Source organism: Jaculus jaculus, chromosome 15 (genome assembly GCF_020740685.1).
Source record: "Jaculus jaculus isolate mJacJac1 chromosome 15, mJacJac1.mat.Y.cur, whole genome shotgun sequence".
Lineage (NCBI taxonomy): Eukaryota > Metazoa > Chordata > Mammalia > Rodentia > Dipodidae > Jaculus > Jaculus jaculus.
This window is the reverse complement of record NC_059116.1, coordinates 33,821,686-33,841,114: the sequence shown is the minus strand read 5'-3', so window position 1 is coordinate 33,841,114 and position 19,429 is coordinate 33,821,686. Positions and strand designations below refer to the sequence as shown.

The 19,429-nt window shown below is 57.6% G+C and overlaps 2 protein-coding genes across 5 annotated transcripts; both read right to left on the bottom strand.

Annotated features, from left to right (window-relative positions):
- Positions 1-1,945: 1,945 nt before the first annotated feature.
- Midn (midnolin) lies at positions 1,946-10,842 on the bottom strand. Of its 4 annotated transcripts, none has more exons than XM_004654879.2 (9): positions 10,731-10,842; positions 8,769-9,477; positions 7,599-7,686; positions 7,374-7,436; positions 5,304-5,432; positions 4,898-5,203; positions 4,399-4,555; positions 3,559-3,825; positions 1,946-2,342 (listed from the first exon to the last, which is right to left on the bottom strand). In XM_004654879.2, the coding sequence occupies exons 2-9, from the start codon at positions 9,002-9,004 to the stop codon at positions 2,065-2,067; spliced, it is 1,524 nt and encodes a 507-aa protein (XP_004654936.1). In that variant the 5' UTR covers positions 9,005-9,477; positions 10,731-10,842; the 3' UTR covers positions 1,946-2,064. The 4 variants fall into 4 exon arrangements, with proteins under 4 accessions (XP_004654936.1, XP_012803462.1, XP_012803464.1 ...); XM_012948008.2 differs by having other exon boundaries at positions 4,399-4,552; XM_012948010.2 differs by lacking the exon at positions 5,304-5,432 and having other exon boundaries at positions 4,399-4,552.
- A 2,273-nt stretch (positions 10,843-13,115) lies between these two features.
- Atp5f1d (ATP synthase F1 subunit delta) lies at positions 13,116-17,171 on the bottom strand. Its single transcript, XM_004654878.2, has 4 exons — positions 16,988-17,171; positions 16,131-16,284; positions 13,563-13,651; positions 13,116-13,487 (listed from the first exon to the last, which is right to left on the bottom strand). The coding sequence occupies exons 1-4, from the start codon at positions 17,123-17,125 to the stop codon at positions 13,365-13,367; spliced, it is 504 nt and encodes a 167-aa protein (XP_004654935.1). The 5' UTR covers positions 17,126-17,171; the 3' UTR covers positions 13,116-13,364.
- Positions 17,172-19,429: the final 2,258 nt, after the last annotated feature.

Here is a 19,429-nt window from a genome sequence, read left to right as displayed (position 1 = left end):
CAGGGCTACTGTGAGTCCCAGGTGAGCTTGGACTAGAGAAACTGTTTTGAAAAGCAAAGAAGTGATATTGGTTTGCTCGGTGCCTCCCATAACAGCTTGACAGTGGTGGCTCCTGGAAGGCCTGAGCTGCGGAGATCCCATCTGCTCAGATACGGACTCCCAAGTTCCCATTCTCTACAGCCCACTTCAGAGCTGGGTGAGGACCTCACCCAGGGCATGCCCAAACCACACGCCCAAAAGGACTTCCGGCCTTGGGTAGCAGGAAGTGGCCAGCCTCTCCCTCCTCCACCCCAGCAGCTTCCTGCCACCCCCAAGCTGGGTTGGGGTGGGAGATCACTGGAGGACCCGGCCTCTTGCAACCCCAAAATGTCCAGAACCCACTCCCCAGTTGAGCAGCAAGGGTCAGTTGTGTTTCATCTTGTTTATTACTTGAAATTTGGTGCTTGTGTTTTTAAGATTTTTTTTTTCTTTCTCAATTTCATCAGACGAGGTGACGGGAACCCTCACAGCCCAAAACCCAAGGGTGGGTAATGCTTTGTTGAAGAATCCCTAAGAGGCCAATAGGACTGTGGTTGGTTCCTGCCTGAGGCCTCCCCTCAGCCCCGCAGATATTTTAAAGATCATTTAAAAAAAAAAAACCCACAAAATAACATTTAAATAGGTATCCAAGACATTTTTCAAAAAAAAAAAAAATGAAATGCACCCAGTTTTTTTCTTTTTTTGAAAAAAAAATGAAAAAAAAAACCCCTCATCCTCTACCCTCAGGGACCCCCTCCCCACCACCCCCCACAAAACTTTTACACCTACAGTCAACACATGTTCACATCTGAAAACATTGAGTTTAAACACGTAATGGGGGAGAAAGGACTTAGGGTTCACCTACAAGAACATAGGGGTAGGGAACCGGCAGGGCCAGGACAAGACTGACAAGTGGGGTGGGCAAAAATCCCAGTTACATAAAAATAAAAAGTGGATGGGAAAAAAACAAAAAAGTTTACCCCCATTGAAATGACTCCAGCAAGGTAGAGGGGGACTCTGTCCCCAAGTGAGGACACAGTGGGGCCAAAGTGGACCAGCAGCAGTCCCACCCCAGAGGGGTTAATGCTTTCCACAATGGCACCCCAATCTTGGGGAATTCACAGCTCAGCACCCCCTATAGCATGGTTGCAGGTGAGGTTGCCCCCCCAGCAAGTCTCCATCCCTCAGGCTGGGCCTGGGAAAGAGGTAAGGGGCACCTCTCCAGCCCCCTTCTGTCCCCCCAAAAGAATAGCAACCACTACTGGCTCAGTCAGAAAATCAATAATCAATAGTCCCCAGGTTCAGTTGGAAGGAGGCCAGGGGGAAACTAGGGCTGGGACTGTCCCTCTCCAGCTAGGAAAAGGGTCTTATGTCCAAGCCCAACCCAAGGCAGGAGGCAGCCACCCCCAGGACACTCAGCTGAAGCAGGGTCACAAGATGGCAGGCCTGTCACCACAGCACTGGAGAAGCTGAGGCAGGATTGCCAAGCCCTAGACCATCCTAAAAAAAAAAAAAAAAAAAAAACGTGGACAAAGGTCCCCCTTGGGTTACATGAGTCTGGTCTGCTGGCTTCTTGGGGTACAGGGGGTCCTGTTGGCCTGGGGTGCAGGCCAGAGACTGCAAGGGGGGATGGACACTTGTCCCTGGTCCCCTCCCTGCATCTGTAAAGTGCGTAGTGAAAGGTGTGGATTTAGACTTAAAACCTGAATCAGGGTGTGGGGAGGCGAGCCAGAGCCAGGCAGAGCGGAAGGGCTGGGGCGGCTTCCTTGGTCTCGGGCCATCTGGAAGGGTGCTACATTATTGGAACTGGGGAAGGTGGGAGGGAAGGGCGCTCATGCCTCCCCGGAGACAGAGATGGTGACAATGAGGAAGAGGTGGGCATGTGACAAGGAACACAGGGGGAGGGGGAAAGGGACAACAACTGGGGTGAGTTAGAAAAGAACCAAAAAGGCTTGTTGGGTGGGAAGGTGACCTCCAGCCCTGCAGAGCTGGGGGGCTCGGCATCATGGGCTAGGGATGTGAGGAGGACAGGAAGGGAAGCTGGTCCTAAGCCACCACGAACTCAGACTGGAGGTCAGGGTTGACTTCAGGCTTCCAAACGGAGTCCTCGAAGTCCAGGCCCAGGCCTGCGGCCTCACTGGGGCTAGTGCCACCCCCACTGCTGCTGCTGTCGCTGCGGCCAGCTTTGCGGCTGGGTGGCCAGTGGTAAGGACCCCGTGCATCCCTTCGGGCCTTCCTGCGCAGACGCTTCTGCTGCAGCAGGAGCTGGAGGCGTTCCACCTTACAGCGCGTGGCTCGGTTCTCTGTCTGCCGCAGTCGGTCTCCTGCAAATGAGATCAAGCAAGACCTGTGACGCCAGAGGTCAGGCAGACCAGTGGGGGGCCAGCTGGTGCAGGCTAGGAGCTATAGAAGGTAGGCAGCGCTGGCTGGATCTGAAATGTGCAGTTCTAAAAGGGACTCTGGCTCAAGAAAAGAATGGAACCTGCAGGGCGTGGTGGCGCACTTCTCTAATCCCAGCACTGGGGAGGCAGGGGTAGGAGGATCATTTTGAGTTCAAGGCCAGTCTGAGACTACAGAGTGAATTCCAGGCCAGGCTGGGCTACCTCGAAAAAGCAAAACCAAACCAAAACAAAACAAAACAAAAAAACCCAAAACACAAAGGAACCTGTGATTTCAGTTACTCTGGAGTTAAGGTGAGGGCTGGGGGTGGCAGTAGAGCATTGTCGGCTAAATAAGCAAGCACCAGGCCCTGGATTACATCTGTAGCAGCAAAACGAAGAAAAAGAAATCCAGGGCTGGAGAGATGGCTTAACAGCTAAATCACTTGTCGGGGAAGCCTATGGACCCACGTTCAGCTCTCTAGATCCCACATAAGCCAGACACACATGGTGACACAAGCATGCAATGTCAAACACGCATACAAGTTGGCACACGTGTCTGAAGTTTGGTTACAGTGGCTGGAGGCCCTAGTGTGCCAATTCTCTGTCTCATAAAAATAACAAGCAAAAGAAATCCAGTACATGTCCTCTAGCTGTCCCTGGATCCCAAGGAGATAAAGCTTGTCCCTTCATGTCCCACTTTTATGAACATGGCTTTGGGGTGAGTAGAGGAGGGGTCACCCCATCCCACAGATGAAGAATGAGGGAACTTCCTCGCCTTCCCAAAGCTGGGGGCCTGCCAGGTCAGCCAGGACTGACTTGGTCATTCATAAAGGCACCACATGCCATCTGGAGATGAAGCCTGGGGGGGAGGCAAGGAGGAAGTCAGTCCAGAGCCCCCTTGAGAGCTCACAAGGACACTTTGTGCATGGACACACACATGCCTCCTTTTCTCCTGGCTGGGGCAGGTGCGGGGGAGCAGCAGCTGCTTGGTCCCCTGGCCTCCCAGCAGGTCAGCTGCTCGCTCCCTCACCCTGCCCTGCACACAGAGGAGCCTTAAGATCTAGGAAGGAGGGTGGACAGCCCGCTCGCCCAGGGGCTTGCACATGCGCAGAGGGGCCTGCAGAGCCAGGAAGGATGGGTTTTGAGAACTGCCGCTTACCAGGGGGCTTGCACATGCGTATCTGGCTCTGACCCTGCAGGACAGAGGCAGGGGCTGCCAGCTTCTCACAGGAGGTAGTTCTGGGGGCGAGGTCAGGGGCTGGTGAGGCAGGTGAGCACTGAGCGTGGCAGCGGAGCTGGGTCAGCGAGGGGGGCATGCCCTGGTAATGCCTTGTGGCACTGAGGAGGTCGTTGAGGATTTGCAGGATTGTGCCAATGTCACGCCTCGGCCGCCCGCTGCTGTCCTGGCAGTTGGGGTGCAGTGTGCCTGTGGGTAGAGGGACTATGAGTTCTTGGAGCCCACAAGGCACATATGGGTCAGCAAACAAACATGGAGGTGCAGCTACATATGTGGGTTCAGAGAGCAAGGGTATCTGAATGTGGGAGGCACTGATGCTGGTAGATCACATAGGATATGAGGAAGAACAGGCCTGTGATTCCAGCCACACCACAGGCTAACCCAGGAACATGGAAAGTTCAAGGCCAGCCTGGGCAACTCACTGAGACTCTCAAAGAAAAAAAAAACAAGATGACAAAAGGTGTGGCTTAGCAGTCAAGCCCTGCCTAGAATCCAGTGAGAAGCTGGAGCATGGCTCAGGTTTTGTTACCCCTCAACACCCCCAAAATAATGCACACACCACATTTGTGCAGGTGGGCACTGGGGCTGGCAGCTTGCCCCATGCATGTATCCAGGTGTCCTCAGCCACACATGTGACTAAGACTCCTGAGAGACAAGTGAATTCTCCAACAGACATTCCAATGTGTCCTTTGCAGAACTGTGTTAGTGTCCCCAGGTGGACATTCAACCTGTGGCAATCTGTGAGAGTGCTGTGTCACCTACCAGAAAAGGTTCCTGAGAAGACCCCGGGGGCGTGATTCACAAAGCTCTCAATTACAGCGCCGGGTTTGCGGGATCGGGGTGTTGGGCTGCTTCCTGGGGTGGATGTGCTGGCTCCTGGGCTGCTGCCACTGCTGGTCGGTGGGGAAGAACCCACCTGCTGATGGGGCAATGGGCATGTGAGCATGCTGGGGTGGGTGGGCAACCCCACCAGCTTAGGCCGATCTGTGGAGAGTCAGAGCTAACTCACTGAGAAGCCGGGTATGGTGGCACACACTTTTAATCCCAGCACTCGGGAGGCTGAGACAGGAGGATTGCTGTGAGTGAGGTCAGCCTGGGCTAGAGTGAGACCCTGCCTTAAAACAAGCAAGTAAACAAAAAAACAAAACAAAAAGAGCTACCCCATTTGGGCCAGAGACTGGTTAGTCAGTGCTTGGGGGAACACCCAGGGACTCAGAGCTCCCTTGAAGTACACCCCTGCGGGGTGCAGTCTCATCTTTACCTCAGGGCAGGTGGTAGAGGCTGCGTGGGATCGAAAGGAGCCAGCTGTGACAGGTGATGGGGATGAGGGTGAAGGGCTGGTGGGCACTGGGGGAACACGGGCAGCAGTGGACATGGGCCGGCAACTAGACGACACAGGGGTAGCTATGCTGGAATCTCCGCGGGCAGCAGCAGCTGCGGCGGCCAGCACATGCCGATGTTGGAGTGGAGCATGCTGGGCGGCCAGCTGTAGCTGGACGAACATCATGTGGTCACCAACACGGAGGGCCAGGGTGAGCGGAGAGCGTCCAGACAGGAAGTCACTGACCTGCAGAGAAGGAATCAGCCAAGCCCTTCAGCTCCAGGGAGCCCCTTGTCTGTGATGCCCCCAGCCCAGCCCAGCCCGGCTCCCCTCCGCAGTGTGTGACCTGGGGCCTCTCGCCGCCCCTCTCTGGGCTCTGGGGTCCCTGTCGTTGCCACGGACGCTTAAATAAAATCAATCTGTATTTCCGGAAGCCTCCTCCGCCAGCCCGGCCCGGCCCGGGCGTCACTGGGGGCTGTGGGGGGGGACAGAGGCGGGTCAGATGGGAGGCCTGGCCTTCCTCAAGCAAACTTGGTTTTTTCAAGGGGTTGGGAAACTGAGGCCAGATGGAAGCAGGGCCCAGCTGGCAATCACTGACTGCCCTTTAATCACCCCAACACTTGGAGTTGTTCCTCACTCTCTCCTGTGAGCACACAGGAAGGGAACCCTTTCTTGGGCCCCTCAGCCAAGTCACCCAGCAAGAATTCTTGGACAAATTCTTCAAGCTTAACTTAACCTTTGCTTTCTCAAGATAAATATTTATCTGTCCTGGGCGGGGCAGAGGCCACTGGACTGGACGCTACAGTGCAGTCAGAAGGGAGCCTAGACCATGTCCCTGGGGGCCAGTCCCCCAGGGCGTACACATACCCATAAATGTGGAACCCTCCAACATGCCCTTATCGTGGGCTCATTTGTGGGTGTACTTGACCTGTCAGCACCAGGAGCCCCCCCATCCCTGGCCAGAGCCTCACTCTCCCCAGGGGCCGGGATGGGGGGGGGTTGGTTTCTGAGAAGTGACAGAGAAGATGACTCACTACAGACCGCCTCCCAGAGCTCCCTCCCTGACTGGGGCTGGTTGGCTGGCGTAACCTTCTCTGCTTGGGGCCCCATGAGGATGGGATAAATGAGGTGGGCAGGACAAAGCCCCTACCCAGATCCCCAGTCTTCAGCCCCACATCCCTACCCTAAGAGCAGCTGGGTTGCCTTCCTCCTCTCACCCTACAACTTTCCCCTTGGGGAGGGCAAATGGACCTGCATGACTGGGTAGTAGGCAGGGAGGCAGCCCTGGGGAGCTCCAGCAGCTCCACCCAGCAACCCCCATCCCCTCCTGATGTGAACCAAACACCAAACATGCCCAGCCCCCTTTGCCAACCACAGCTCCCACAGGCAGGCGCAACGCAACTGATCATAGCCACCTCCCAGGAAGTCACCTGCAGCCCTCAACCCCTGTCCCCCAACCACAATCTCTGCATAGCAAGGACGGAAGGACCACCCAGCTCTGGGTTCTAGCCACCCCAGGAGGCAGGACGCTACAAGTCTGGAAGGGGGTGAGAGCCTTGAGGCAGTGGAGGCAGCCAGGCAGGTTCCTTGTGGCCCAAAGCGGGGGAGGCCTAGAGAATCTGCCCCCCCAACCCTCTGCAAGGCAGATTGCAGCCCTTTATCTCCCCCCCCCCCCTTGGCAGAGGGCAGATTGCTAAGATCTGTGTCACTCTCCTGGGAGGAGCCAAGGGCCTACGAAAGAGGAAGGCCCTGCTGGGCCAACAAAATGAGGAAAGGAGGGGGAAAAGAAAAGAAAAAAAGAAACCCTCAACAAAACCTGAGTCCTGCCTAGAGCCAGCCTCCAGCCTCCCTCCAGGCTGCTTACTAAATACTTTCCTAACATCCTTTCTTGGCCTCTCAGGCCCAGGTCCGGGTGCCCCTGGCTGGCCCCTCCCCCTGGCAGGGCAGAGAACAAAGGCCAGGCAAGAGGAGGAGGGGGCGATAAGGTGAATTCCCCACCTCTTTGCCACGGTGGGGGGAATCACCAAAGTAAAAGGCTTGCCACTATCCCCCCCACCTTCCAGAGGCACCAATCTCCCCAAATTGTCTAGGGGACGTTTTAAGATGAGGGTGTAGTGGACAAATTAGGACACAGGTTTGGGGTGTGTGTGATCGCAGTCAGTCCCTTTCCCCCATGGCAGCCATCGTGGGAGAGAAAGCCCTCAAGGTCAGGTGCTGGGGGAAGCGGGGAGGACGAGGAAGCAGGGTGACCAGGCCAAGCTGGTACTGAGGCGGGGTTTGTGTTCCCTCCCTCACAGGCCACCCGGGAGCACACAAACCAACCCCAGCCAGGCTCTCTAGACTGGCCAGGGAGTCGCCCTGTCCCGAGGGGACTGCCTAGGGTGAACAATGCCTGCAAGTGGGTGATGGATCTTACCTGGGTCTCTGTCAAACTCTCCAAGGCTTGCATGACAGACTGCTCGGGCCTCGAGGCCTGGGACTGCAAAGACAGGGAGGGAGGGAAGAGGGCCTGAGTGTGGCTTTGGCACGGTGTGGATGGCGCAGGGGGCTAGGTGTCGGGGGCTTTGCAGGGATCAGGACAGTTGCACTGAGGAAGTGAGGTGAAGGGGACCTTCCAGAACATACGTCCAAAGTCATTTACCATAAGGCCTGCTTCCACGGTGGGCACCAGCGTCAACTTGCTACCATCCCCCACGCCGGATTCCTGCAGCTTCCCCGAACTGAGCCGGCTGGGGGTAGGAAGGAAGAGGGTGAGACGGCAGCTACAACACACAGACGCGGAAGCGGAGGCCGCGGGGGAGGGCCTTTTGCGTGCGCAAAGGGGGGGGGGGTAGGACAGAGGAAGGCTTCCCGCCCCCACCGCTTCTAGATCTGGAACCCCTGAACACATGTGGGGAGTGGTCTCAGATCCTGGGGAACCCCATCCTTGGGGGATTCGGACCTCCTCCCTAACCCTCAACTTCTGATACAGGCACTCTGCCCCCCCTCTTCCGCAGGTTAAAGCTGATCCCACCCAAGGGCTTTTTTGCTATCCTCCCCCGCTCCCCATCTCCAGGCCAGCTCCTGCCTACAACTCCCCAACTGCTGCCCCGGCTCGTCTTTTGTGGGTGACGCGGGCCTTCGGGCTTTTAGAAAGGCCGACCCCCGAGGGATTCCCCTCCCTCCCTTCCCCTCCCAGGCTTAGACCGCCGCCGCCGCTCAGACAAAGGAGAGACCCTCCCCCTGCGCCCCTCCCCCACCAGGGCCCCTCCACTGGGGATGGACACTGCTTGTCCCCGGAGGCCAGAGGGAGAAAAGGAGGGGAGGGGAGACTCTCCGGCCGGGAGGCGATTTAAATACCAGAGGGGGAGGGGGAGGCTGTGGGGAGCGCTCTGAGGCGAGAACAAAGGGGGGTAGAGAGACGGACTCGAGTGGAGTGGAGACGGCCACATAGTCGCCTAGGCTTCCGATCAGATCCAGAAGCCGGGAAAGACGTAGGGAGGCTGAGGTCCCCAGACTAACAATTGGAGACTCTTTCTTCACCTCGAAGAGCCATCCTCGGGCTAAGCTAGCTTTACACCCCTCCCACCTTCACTGAGTGGGGGACGCTTAAGTGCCAGCCGGGCGCCCCAGCCTTTGTGCAGCGACCCAGGGCAGGGGGAGGGGAAGGCCGAGCCAGAGGGCGCACGAGAGCGCGCGGCGCGCCCCCGCAACCCCGTCTGGCCTCCCCTCCTCTGCTTCCCCGCGCGCGGCGCGCTCTTTGTTCCCGCCCGGGGGTCGGGGACGCGTGGATGGGCGCGCGGGGTCTGGGGCGCCCACGCACGGTACCTACGTGTCTTTATGGAGCAGAGCTAGGCGCTCCTTGGGCACTTTGAGGCGCTGGGATAACCGCTTACGCAGCCCTTCCACGGTCTCGTCCGGTGGTACGGAGAGGTCGTAGCGGGTCCCCGTGGTGCTGTGGATGGCCAGGCTCATGGAAGCCGCTGACTCGGACGCCGAACCCAATTCGCAGGCGCCGCCCGGGGCCCCGCGCCGGCAGCCCCGGGCCCCGCCGGGCTGCGGCTCCATCCCCGGCACTTGTAGGGGAGCTGGAGGGATTCCGCGGGGTCGTCACCAGTCCACTCTAATGCTCGCTTCCGGGGAGCCGGGGTTCCCCTCCCGAAAGAATGGGGGTCCTCTGCTGAGGCCCGGGCCGGCGCTTTGGGGTAGAGTTGGAGGGCAGTGCGCGTGCCTCTTTGGGAACGTCCCAGCAGTGGAAAGCGAGTCGGAAATAGAAAAATAAAAAATAAAAAATCCAAGTGAACCTCCGTGAGGGGATCGCGACAGGTTTCTTAAGGGTTGCGCCCCGGATTGGCGATGTCTGTGGTTCACGGTTCCTTCAAGGGCGGAGGCTGGCAGCCTGGGCGCGGCGCGGCGAGGGTCCCCGAGGCAGGAAGGGGGCGCCCTATCTCTCCCAGTCGCACTCTGGTCGGAGCTACCCCCGGCGCGTCCCCTTTTCCCGTAGCAACAGCAGCAGCAGCAGCCGCCGCCGCTCGCAGGATCTGGGGGTGAAAGTAACAAGAAAAAAAAAGTTATAATGTATCAACGTTCCAAAGGGGCGGGACCACCGCCCCCTCCCATTCACTACTTACTCCGCTGGCCTCGCACCGACCAATCAGCGCCCGCCGCCCGCCCAGTCGGCCGCGCGCCCGAACCAATAGGCGCGGCAGCGGCGCTGCCCCACGTGGCAGCAACGCCCCGCCCAGGCTCCACCCCACCCCTAATAGTGTCCAATGAAAACATGGTGGGGGTGGAGCAGGCGCCGGACTGGACACGCCTCCGTCCGCGCCCGGAGCCATTCATAAAGGCCCCGAGGCCGCAACAAAGGGCGGCCGGGCCCCGAGGGGAGCGGATGCTGGCCTAGGGACCCGCACCTTCCCTCGCAGGCCTCGGAGGGGAGCGGCCAGGGTGTGGGGAGCGGTTTGCGGGTCATTGTTCCCATATCTGGGAGGGGCAGGAAGTCTTGGGGCCAACCCGCCGGGTCTATCCGGGAAGCAGCTTCCAGTGGGAGTAGGAGACCGAGCCTCGTGGCCGGGATACCAGGCGGGCGGCGTTGGGCTCGTAGGGACAAGCCAGTACCCCGCCCCCGTGGGTGGACGTGGAAGCCTGGGGCGTGGCCTCGCACCTCGGTGACGTGGCCGCGATCGGGAGCGCCCCTCCCCGAAGCAACCTCGTTTCCCAGCCTACACCCTTCTTTTTGTCCGTAAACCGCCCCCCCCCGCCCTCCGGGTCGGACCCGTTTCCCGTGATGCGCCCGCCCGAGCCGTGACGTGACGGCGTCCCCGGCTGCGCCCGCGCCCGCGCCCGCAGCTCGGAGCAGCGGTGAGTCAGCAGCGCCGGCGCGCCCCCTGTAGGCCACACCCGGAAGCACTGCCTGCCTGAGTCCCTGGGGAAGGGTACGCCGTGCATCCTGGCTGAGGAAAGGGGCGAAGGGACCGCAAGCTTGGATAAAGGGATCCCACTAGGAATAAGGAGGGAGCAGAATCCTTTGACTGCGGTAACTAAGACCGCACTTACAGGGAAACAAGCTGAGAATCCACTAGCTCAAGGTCACTGGTTGGAATGGGGGAGTGCCCTGGGGGGCGGGGGCTGCGTTGAGACGGCGCAGGGCCCCTCCCACCTCGCGAACAGAGTGGGGGAGGGTGGGTTCCCCGTTTCCACTCACCCCCATACCTGTTAGATCTAAAGAACAAAGAGAAGTAGGGTACCCTGAACAGTCCAGAGTAATGGTCCCTTTCCAGACCCCCCCACTCACCGGGAGCGACCTGTCCTGGGTCTCCACGTTTCCGAGACCCGCGTGTGGGGCAGAGGGCGCGGTGGCCGTGCAGGTCTGGAGCCGAGCGGGCGGCCCCCAGCCTTTATCCGCTTCGTCTTCCCTGGGGTGGAGTCGGGGGGCCGGGCGGGTGGTGACGCAGTGGCCCCCGCCCCTGCTTGCTGGCCAGGGCCCCAGGGTGCGTCGGCTGGGGACACCCAGTCCTTTAAAGGCTTGGTACCATGACCGGGGGAGGGAGGGGGAATCTCCTTGTTATTGACTGAGGGTCTCCCTGGATTGGGGTGAACCCAGGGACTGGGATTGAGGGACACGGCCGGTTTGCTTCCCTGCCCCCTTTCCAGCCCGGTGCTTCCGCCTGGGGGCGCTGCGGTAGTGTGTGTGGGGGGGGACGGGAAAGGGGCTCCTGAGTCAGCAGCAGCCATCCAGGAAGATCGACCAGTCACCTGCCAGGCAGTGAGATGCCCGGGCCAGCTGCCTGACCAGCAGCCTAGGCATCCCTCACCAGTGACCTCACTGGGCATTTCTGGAGATCAAACCAGTGCTGGCCCTGTGTGACCTCATGAAGGAACTAGTTGTTCTCTGAGCCAGTTTCTACAAGGTGGCTAGGTCATAGTGACAGAATTGTGTAGGGGTCACTTTGCACCCTAGGTGTGTGTAAGGGGGGGGGGATATTTTTCTCACAAACGCCATGTGTGCACACTATACACAAGGCCAGGAGGCTTCCCAAGGATGACACTTTGTTCTATCCCCTCTGCCAAGAGAAAAGGGTATACTGGCTTCTGCTCTACCTGTTCTCCTCCTGTCCCAACTATCTGCTCCGTCTTTATCTGGCCTGACCACCTCCACCCCACCCTAAGCTCCCCTCCCAGGCCTGCTCCCAATGACCTGAAGCAGACACTCCTGGTGCTCAGGGTCAGTGCTTAGCGGGATATAAAGAAAAACACTTGGGCTGGAGAGATGGCTTAGCGGTTAACATGCTTGCTTGCAAAGCCTTACGACTCAGGTTCAATCCCCTAGTACCCACATAAGGCAAGGTGCGCTAAGTGGCACAAGCATCTGGAGTTCGTTTGCAGTGGGGCAGAGCCCCTGGCACGCCTATATATTTGTATTCTCCATCCCCTTGCAAATAAAAAGGGAAAACATTTGAAGGGACTGGAGCTTGAGGAATAGATTATTGAAATGAGAACAGTTACAGAATGAGGAGAGGGGCAAGGTAGGGTAGGGTGGGGGGCTGAGGAGGACCCAAGAGCTCCAGAAAGCAGAGACCCTAAGGGTGGGGGCTATGGTGGGATGGGAAGGCCCTGAGAGGGACAGGGCACTGGACAGACACTGAGACTTCCTGCTTCCTGGCTTTTCCCCATGTGGTCCTGTCAGGAAGGGGACAGATTCAGCAACCTACCAGATCCCAGCCCTACCTGGTCCAACTCTGGCACCAAAGCTCATACATCCTCCTAGGCATGACAAGTCTTACTGGGGGAAGAGGAGGAAACAAGAGGGAACCTTCCACCAGGTAGGGTGCACTAGCTCAGGCTCCTGTGACAGACTCCAGCTAGCCTGTCCAGACCTAGCTGTGTCCTTGGTCTTGTTGTGTCCTGGTCGGTGGTCAGAGTCTGGGCTCCAAGCCAAGGACGACAGGGTGGAGTAGGGGCAGGAAGGCAGTGCCATGACCCCAGGCCTACAAACTTCCAGGCTGGAGATAGAGAAGCAGCGGCCCCAAGGTTGACCCTGATATGACCTGCAATATAAGGTTGCCTCTGGGCTGCAAGTGCCTGGAGGCCGAGCACACACTCATGTCCAGGCCTGGCATGTGTCCACAAGGAGTCACCCACACGAGATCCTGACAAAGTGGGACAGGCCACATACAGGCCCTGACTCTGTGTGTTCAACCTCCTGGAGCTGCCTGTGGGGGAGGAGACAGAGGCAGGCTGCAGCCTACCCTGCACTGCCCCACCCCAACCGAGGCCAGCCAGGGGCCTGGTTGCCCAAGGAGTTGCCAACCACACTGGGGACTGGGCAGCCAGCCAGGCCAGGGCCACCCACAGGCTGGGCGTGCCCGGGGCGGGGCCTCCGTGGGAGCAGGTGGTGCCTGCCTCTTCCCAGGGCTGACTGGGTGGACCAAGGGGCCTCCCAGAAAAGGGGCTCAGCCAGGAGGCAGAAGCTCAGGGGGCTGAGCCTGCGATGCATGCCCCAGGGGACCCACCTTGTAGGCCATCCCTATCCTGGCCAGGGCCCCCCACCCCCTCTCACCCAGCAGTGCCTACCCAGATGGGCAGGCTGTACCCTAACACCTGCCTAGACTCCCACCTGCTGGGCCCAGTGCCATGGAGAACTCAGGGGAGGGAGGAAGGGTGAAAGAACAGCCACACACACATTTCCTGGTCTTTAATGGGACAGCTTGTCAGTTCAGGTGGCTCCGGGTCTTAGGCATCAGCATCAGCTCGGTTCGGCAGGGGGTGCCATCACTTATGGAGGATGGGTGAAACATTACCAGGTGACCTGGCAGGGCCTCCAGCGAGCTGGTCCTGCACTGCCCTCTGGTGGCCCAGCGGGGTTGCTCAGGCCGCCTGCAACGCCCCTGCAGCCCTGGTCAGCTTCGCAGGGGAACAGCCGACTAGGCTACTCCAGGGCCTTCACCAGGGCCTCATTAGCCTCCACGAGGATTTGAGCCTCAGCCCGGGCAGGCTCATCCGCAGCACCCGCCAGTTGGGCCTGCGCCTTCTCCAGGTTGGCCCGGGCCACCTGCAGGGACAGGCAGGGTGAGGGGTGGCAAGGCCTAGCGTGGGCCCCATGCTCCCATAAGCTCCCACCACTCACCCCCAGGTCCAGCATGTCCAGCGTCACGGCCTCTTCTGCTAGCAACTGCACCGAGGAGTCAGCATTCACTGTGACTGAGCCACTGCTCACTGCAGAAGAGAGGGCGGGTGGAGGCCTGAGCAAGCCTTCATCCCCCATCTTCCAAGTCCAGGGTCACCCTTCAAGACTGGCCCTTGGGCCCAACATGTGAGGTGGCTGGAAAGGGGTGCCTCAAGAGGACAAGCAAGGCTTTACTCAGGAGGCTGAGGCTAGCCTGAGCTGCAGATTAGTGAGTTCCAGGTAGTCTGGGCTAGGGTGACCCTACCACAAAAGAAAAACTAAACCAGCTGGGCATGGTGGAACACATCTTTAATCCCAGCACTTGGTAGGCAGAGGTAGTAGTATTGCCATGAATATGAGGCCACCTGAGACTACATGGTGAATTCTAGATTAACCTGAGATACAGCAAGACTCGAAAAACCAACCCCACCTCCCAAACTAAAAAATAAAAAAAAAAAAATAAATAAAAAAAAAAAAACAGGGCTGGAGACATCGTTCAGCAGTTAAGGTACTTGCCTAAAAAGCCTGGGTTCAACTCTATTATACCATGTAAAGCCAGACGCACAGGATGGCACATGCCTCTGAGTTCACTTGCAGTGTCTAGAGGCCCTGGCAGACCCATCCCCGCCCCTGCTTGCAAATAAAAAACCAAATATTTCAAAGAGAAAAAACAAAAAGACCAAACAACAACAAAAAGAAAAAAAGAAAGCTCTGGTAACTTAGTGAGACAGTATCAAACAATAAAGAGGGGCTGGAGAGATAGCTCCGTAAAGGCGCTCATCCACAAAGCCTAATGACTGGAGTTTGATTCCCCAGTACCCACATAAGCCAGACTTACAATGTGGTATATGCATCTGGAGTGCTTCTGCAGTGGCTAGAGGCCCTAGCGAGCCCATTCATTCTCTCTCTCTCTGTCCCTCTCTCCTTGAAAGTAAAATATTGCCGGATGTGGTGGTACAAGCCTTTAATCCCAGCACTTGGGAGGCAGAGGTAGGAGGATTGCTGTGAATTCAAGGCCACCCTGAGATTACATAGTGAATTCCGGGTCAGCCTGAGCTACAGTGAGACCTTACGTTGAAAAAGAAAAAGAATATTAAAAAATAAAAGGGCTGTGGTCAGTGGTAGTGACAACCTGGAATCTACACCCGACAGTGGAGGTGTGATCAGCAGTAGAGTGATAGTCTAGAATCTACAGTGAGGGCTGGGGGTGTGGTTAGCAGTAGAGTGACAGTCTAGAATCCACTGAGGGCTGGGGGGAAGTCAGTGGCAGAGCACCTGCCTGGAACCCAGTGAAGGCCAGGATGTGGCTTAGGTTAGCAAAGTATTTAGCATGCTCAAGACCCCAAGGTCTACCCATAGCATGATTAATCTGGACTGTCAACTTGACTGGATCTGGAATCACCCAAGAGCACATCTGTGAGGGAAGTCCCCACTCCACGGGTGGGGCCCTAAACTGAATAGAAGAAGCAAGCATGGACGAGACAGGGAGATGGCTCCATGGGCAAGCACTCTTGCTATGCAAGCATGGGAACTAGAGCTGGATCCCCAGCATCTAGTGAAAAGTCAGGTGTTGCTAAACATGCCTGAAAGTAGTGTGGAGGGTCAGAAGCAGGAGGCTCGCTGTCAGTCTAGCTGAGAAACAACAACATAGCAGCCACATGTCTATAAAACCTGACGACTAGGGATCGATTCCCTAGTTTGCAGGTAAAGTCAGATGCACAAAATGATGCATGCATTTGGAGTTCATTTGCTGTGCTGAAGACTGTGGCATGCCCATTCTCTCTTTCTGTCTTCTGTTTGTAAATGAATAAATGAAAGAAAAAAAAACAAAACAAAACAGAAACTACCAGCTCCAGGTGCAGGGAAAGATCATCTCAAGGTCATAAAGTGGAAGAGTGTTATGACACCTAAGACCTCCACATACTTGTATGAGTGTGCACACCTGCCCACACCAACCCTTCCACACACACAAGATGATGGTGTTCAGCAGTTAAAGCCTGTCAGCCAGGGTTTGATTTCTCAATACCCACTTAAAGCCAGATGCACAAAATGGCACATGTATGTGGAGTTCATTTGCAGTGGCAAGAGGCCCTGGCATGCCCATGCTCACTCAGCCCATAAAAGCTAAGCAGAAAGCTAAGCTTTTTGTGGACTAGACGAGGCCAGCTACCTAGGCTCCTGCCTCCAAGTCTTTGCCACCATGATGGGCTGTGGGCCAGAATAAATTTCTTCATGCTGCTTCCTGTCAGGTACTTGGTCACAGCGCCCAGGAAAGTAATACACTTGGGAACCACCAAAAAATACTATCTGAAATGGGAAGGTGTACTGGGACCTCACGGCCACCTAAGATGATTGGGGGATGGAGACTGAGATCTCACAAGGGATCTCGGATGAGCCCTCTCCAACACAAAACCTCTGCTTCTCCTCCTAGCAGCAACTGCCTCTGCAGGTGCCAGTTGTCAAGCCAGCTGTGTACCATCAGCTATTTACATCCGGCCCCAAGTCTATCTGTGTCCATGCCACACTAACCGAAGTACTTGGTGGAGGTGCCATCTTCTGCGTGGACCACAACCAGTCCCGGCCGCAAGACTTGCAATGTGGGCACATGGGATGCTAGGATGCCAAAAGAGCCGGTCAGCGTGGGAACGTCAACCTGCCGGACGTTAGCACCATTGAAGAACACCTGTGGAGATAAGGCAGCGTTCAGGAGTCACCTCACTGCTATCCAAGCTCCAGGCCCTGGACAGCTGAGACTTGTCTTGCCTGCTGCCTGGGATCAGGCCAGAATGAACCACAATGCAAGATACAGAGACTGCCCCGTCCTGGATTTGGCTTCAATTTGTTCACCACCCAGCTCTTCCTTCATGAACCAGAGATGCTAAAAAAGCTCAGTTCAAGAGGTTGGGAGGATTTCCCTACCCCTGCACCCCGCCCCGAGGGTTGAGTCCAGCTAGAAGGGGCAGGTACAGGCAACAATGGAGAGTTGGGGCAAGTTGGCCTTTGGAGTTGGTTCCTACATGACCAGCTACTTGGGAGGGTTAGGCTCGATGATGGAACGTATCAGCGGGCCGGGAACAGAGGTAAAAGGCTGAACTCTTGGCTAACAGCCAAGTAGATGCTTACAGGTTAAGGATGGGGCCAATACAGAGGATTAGGACTGGTGGTCACACGACTGTTCAAGGGGCGGGGCCTCAGGCCATGAAGACCCTCAAGGTGGCCTTGGGGTCGGGAAGGCAAGAGAAGGGACAGAGCCTTGGCCAGTGTGACTACTTGGAGGGAGAAGCTTAGGGTCAAGAAGACCCTCCCCAGAGGCCAGGGGCTCGGGTCAGGGCCACGCGACCTCACGGGGATGGGGTGCAGGAAACTCAGGGGCGGCGGCTTCGCACCTGCGTCGGGGAGGCAAAGGTGAAGGACATCTGCCCTGGGCCGGCGGCGGGGGCCGGAGCGGCAGCCTCGGCGTAGCAGCGTGCCTGGAGCACGAGGCGGCGGAGGCCCGGGCGGCGGAGCAGAGCGACGGGCAGCATAGCAGTTGCGGGCGATGGCCACAGAGACCGCGGACTCCGGCGGCGCGGCGGCCTTGAAGGAGGGCGAGGAGGACGACGCGCAAGGACTGCTGGGAGGAGCAGTGCTGGCCAGCGCGCAAGCGCACAGTACGACGCCCTGCGAGCTACGTGGAGCTAAGACGTCGCGCCGCTCGGTCCCGTGGTGCATCTTGGGAGTGGTAGTCTTACTGGGACCCGTGGCTTCACGCAAACCCAGGTTTTGCTGAGATGCGGTCAGCCTCCTCTGCAGCAGGCGGCTGCCCGCAGGATGAGCCACCTGGGCTCCCAGATTGCTTGGGGAGGTGCTCACTGGGTGCCAGACAATTTAGAGACTACTGGGAAGCTGGAATCCTGTTCGGAAGAGAGGGCGGATTTACAGGCTCCTGACGTCATCAATAAGCAAAATCTGTAGTGCTTTAGTGCTAAAATAAATTCTTGCCGCCTGCGGGCGTGGTGGCGCATGCCTGTCATCCCAGCACTCATGAGGATGAAGCCAGCTGAGGTTAAATGGCAAGAGCCTGTGTCCCACACCAAAAAAAAAAAAAATACAAATATTGATGATGGGAGTGGGAGTAATAGCTCATGGCTTTAATCTCGGAGACTGTGGGAAGAGGATCGCCATGAGAGTGAGAGCCTACAAAACACACATACACACACACACACACACACACACACACACACACACACACACACGAGTCATTAGGCGCTGGGGAGGTCGTGAAGGTTGCGGTCGTACTGCAAGTGCAGCTATCCGAGCCCAAATGGGCCAGGGAAAACGGGCAAACTCAGGGAGGCGCACGCAAGGGTGTGGGAGTGACACGGCCGGCAGAGGGCGCCCCCGGCCCGGAGATACATTTTTCTGCTCTCCTCCGCCCCCTGCTGCTGGCCGCCACCCCCGCTCGCCGCTGACGCAGGAGCGCGTGCGCGGGCGGCTGGGGGGAGGGGTCGCTGACGTCAGCCGTATCCTGCGCAGCCTCGCTTTCGGCCGTGACGTCACCGCCCCGCCCCCGCGCGGGTCCGCACCGCTGGGAAGGTCCTCCACTCCCACCCCCACCATAAGGCTCCTAAGAAATCTGGGGCTCACACTGGGGAGGGCTACGGGAGGCCGCTATCACACACCTGATTCCGGGCTGCGGAGGCTAGTCTGACTCCGTGGCGCCACGTTCCTTGTGTCCTGGGGCTCAACGCCCTGAACCCCAGAATCCGCACAGTAGGTGGCCAGAGCTGTGATAGACACCTGGACGGTCAATTCTAATGACCTGGGCACTCTGGCATTGGGGGAAAGTGTGCGGCGGGAAGCCCTGCCCCTCTCTCCAGGTGCATCATTGCCCATACCCCAACTCTCTTCTTGGTCCCCGGGACCCCACATCTAAGTTCTTGAAGAAGGGAGACTTGGGTCCCAACTTGAGATCACTTTGGAAATGTTTCTTACCTTGGCCTGGCCACCATCGGTACAAACTGGCCATTGGGGAGCATACTATGTCCTTTCCTCCAGCAAACAGTAGGGGCCTTCCTCCTCCCCCCTCGGGGGGTTCCATCTGCCCCGACCTGTCTCAACAAACCCGTGTGCTTTTCCTTCCTATGTGCTGGCCCTGTGCTGAGCATAGAGACCTAGAAATTCCTGTCCCAAAGTAGTGGTGTCCTCTGCCTGTCATACCATCACTCAGGAGGCTGAGGCAGGATGGGAAATTCCAGGCCAGCATGGGCTACAGTAAGACCCTTTCTCAGTTCCTGCTCGGGAGCTCAGTGTAAGGAAAGCGGTGAGTGAGAGGCTTGACTGTTGCAAGCTTGTGGCAGCTGAGGTGAGCCCTGGGCAGGGGCATCTCAGTGCTGGAAAAAGTTCTTAGCATGCAAAAAAAAACTCTGGATTCCACGTTCAGCACCAAAAGGGGAAGAGGGCATATGCCATCCATAGGAGCTGACCTCTTTGGGTGTAAATTCCTTATTATTTTAAAAGAGGCTCGCATGTAGCCCAGGCTGGCCTTAACTCGGTGTGAGGCTGGCTTTGAATTTCAGACCCACCTGCCTCCATTTCCAAAATGTTGGGATGGCAGGTATGAAACACCACACGCGCGACTTTGTGGATGCAAGTCCTGGGTAGGTGAGCGGTCACTTGTGTACCATGGTGGGGAATGTGAGGAGACCTGCACAGGGGAAACAGGTGGGAGGAATCGATCTACGGAGTCCAAACCCAGGCTCCGGCTGGCTGCGAACCGCTCCTCTCTGTAAGGACTGAGACGACCTGTGGGAATCCGAAGCCAAGCTCAATGGCCCTGTGAGGCCCTG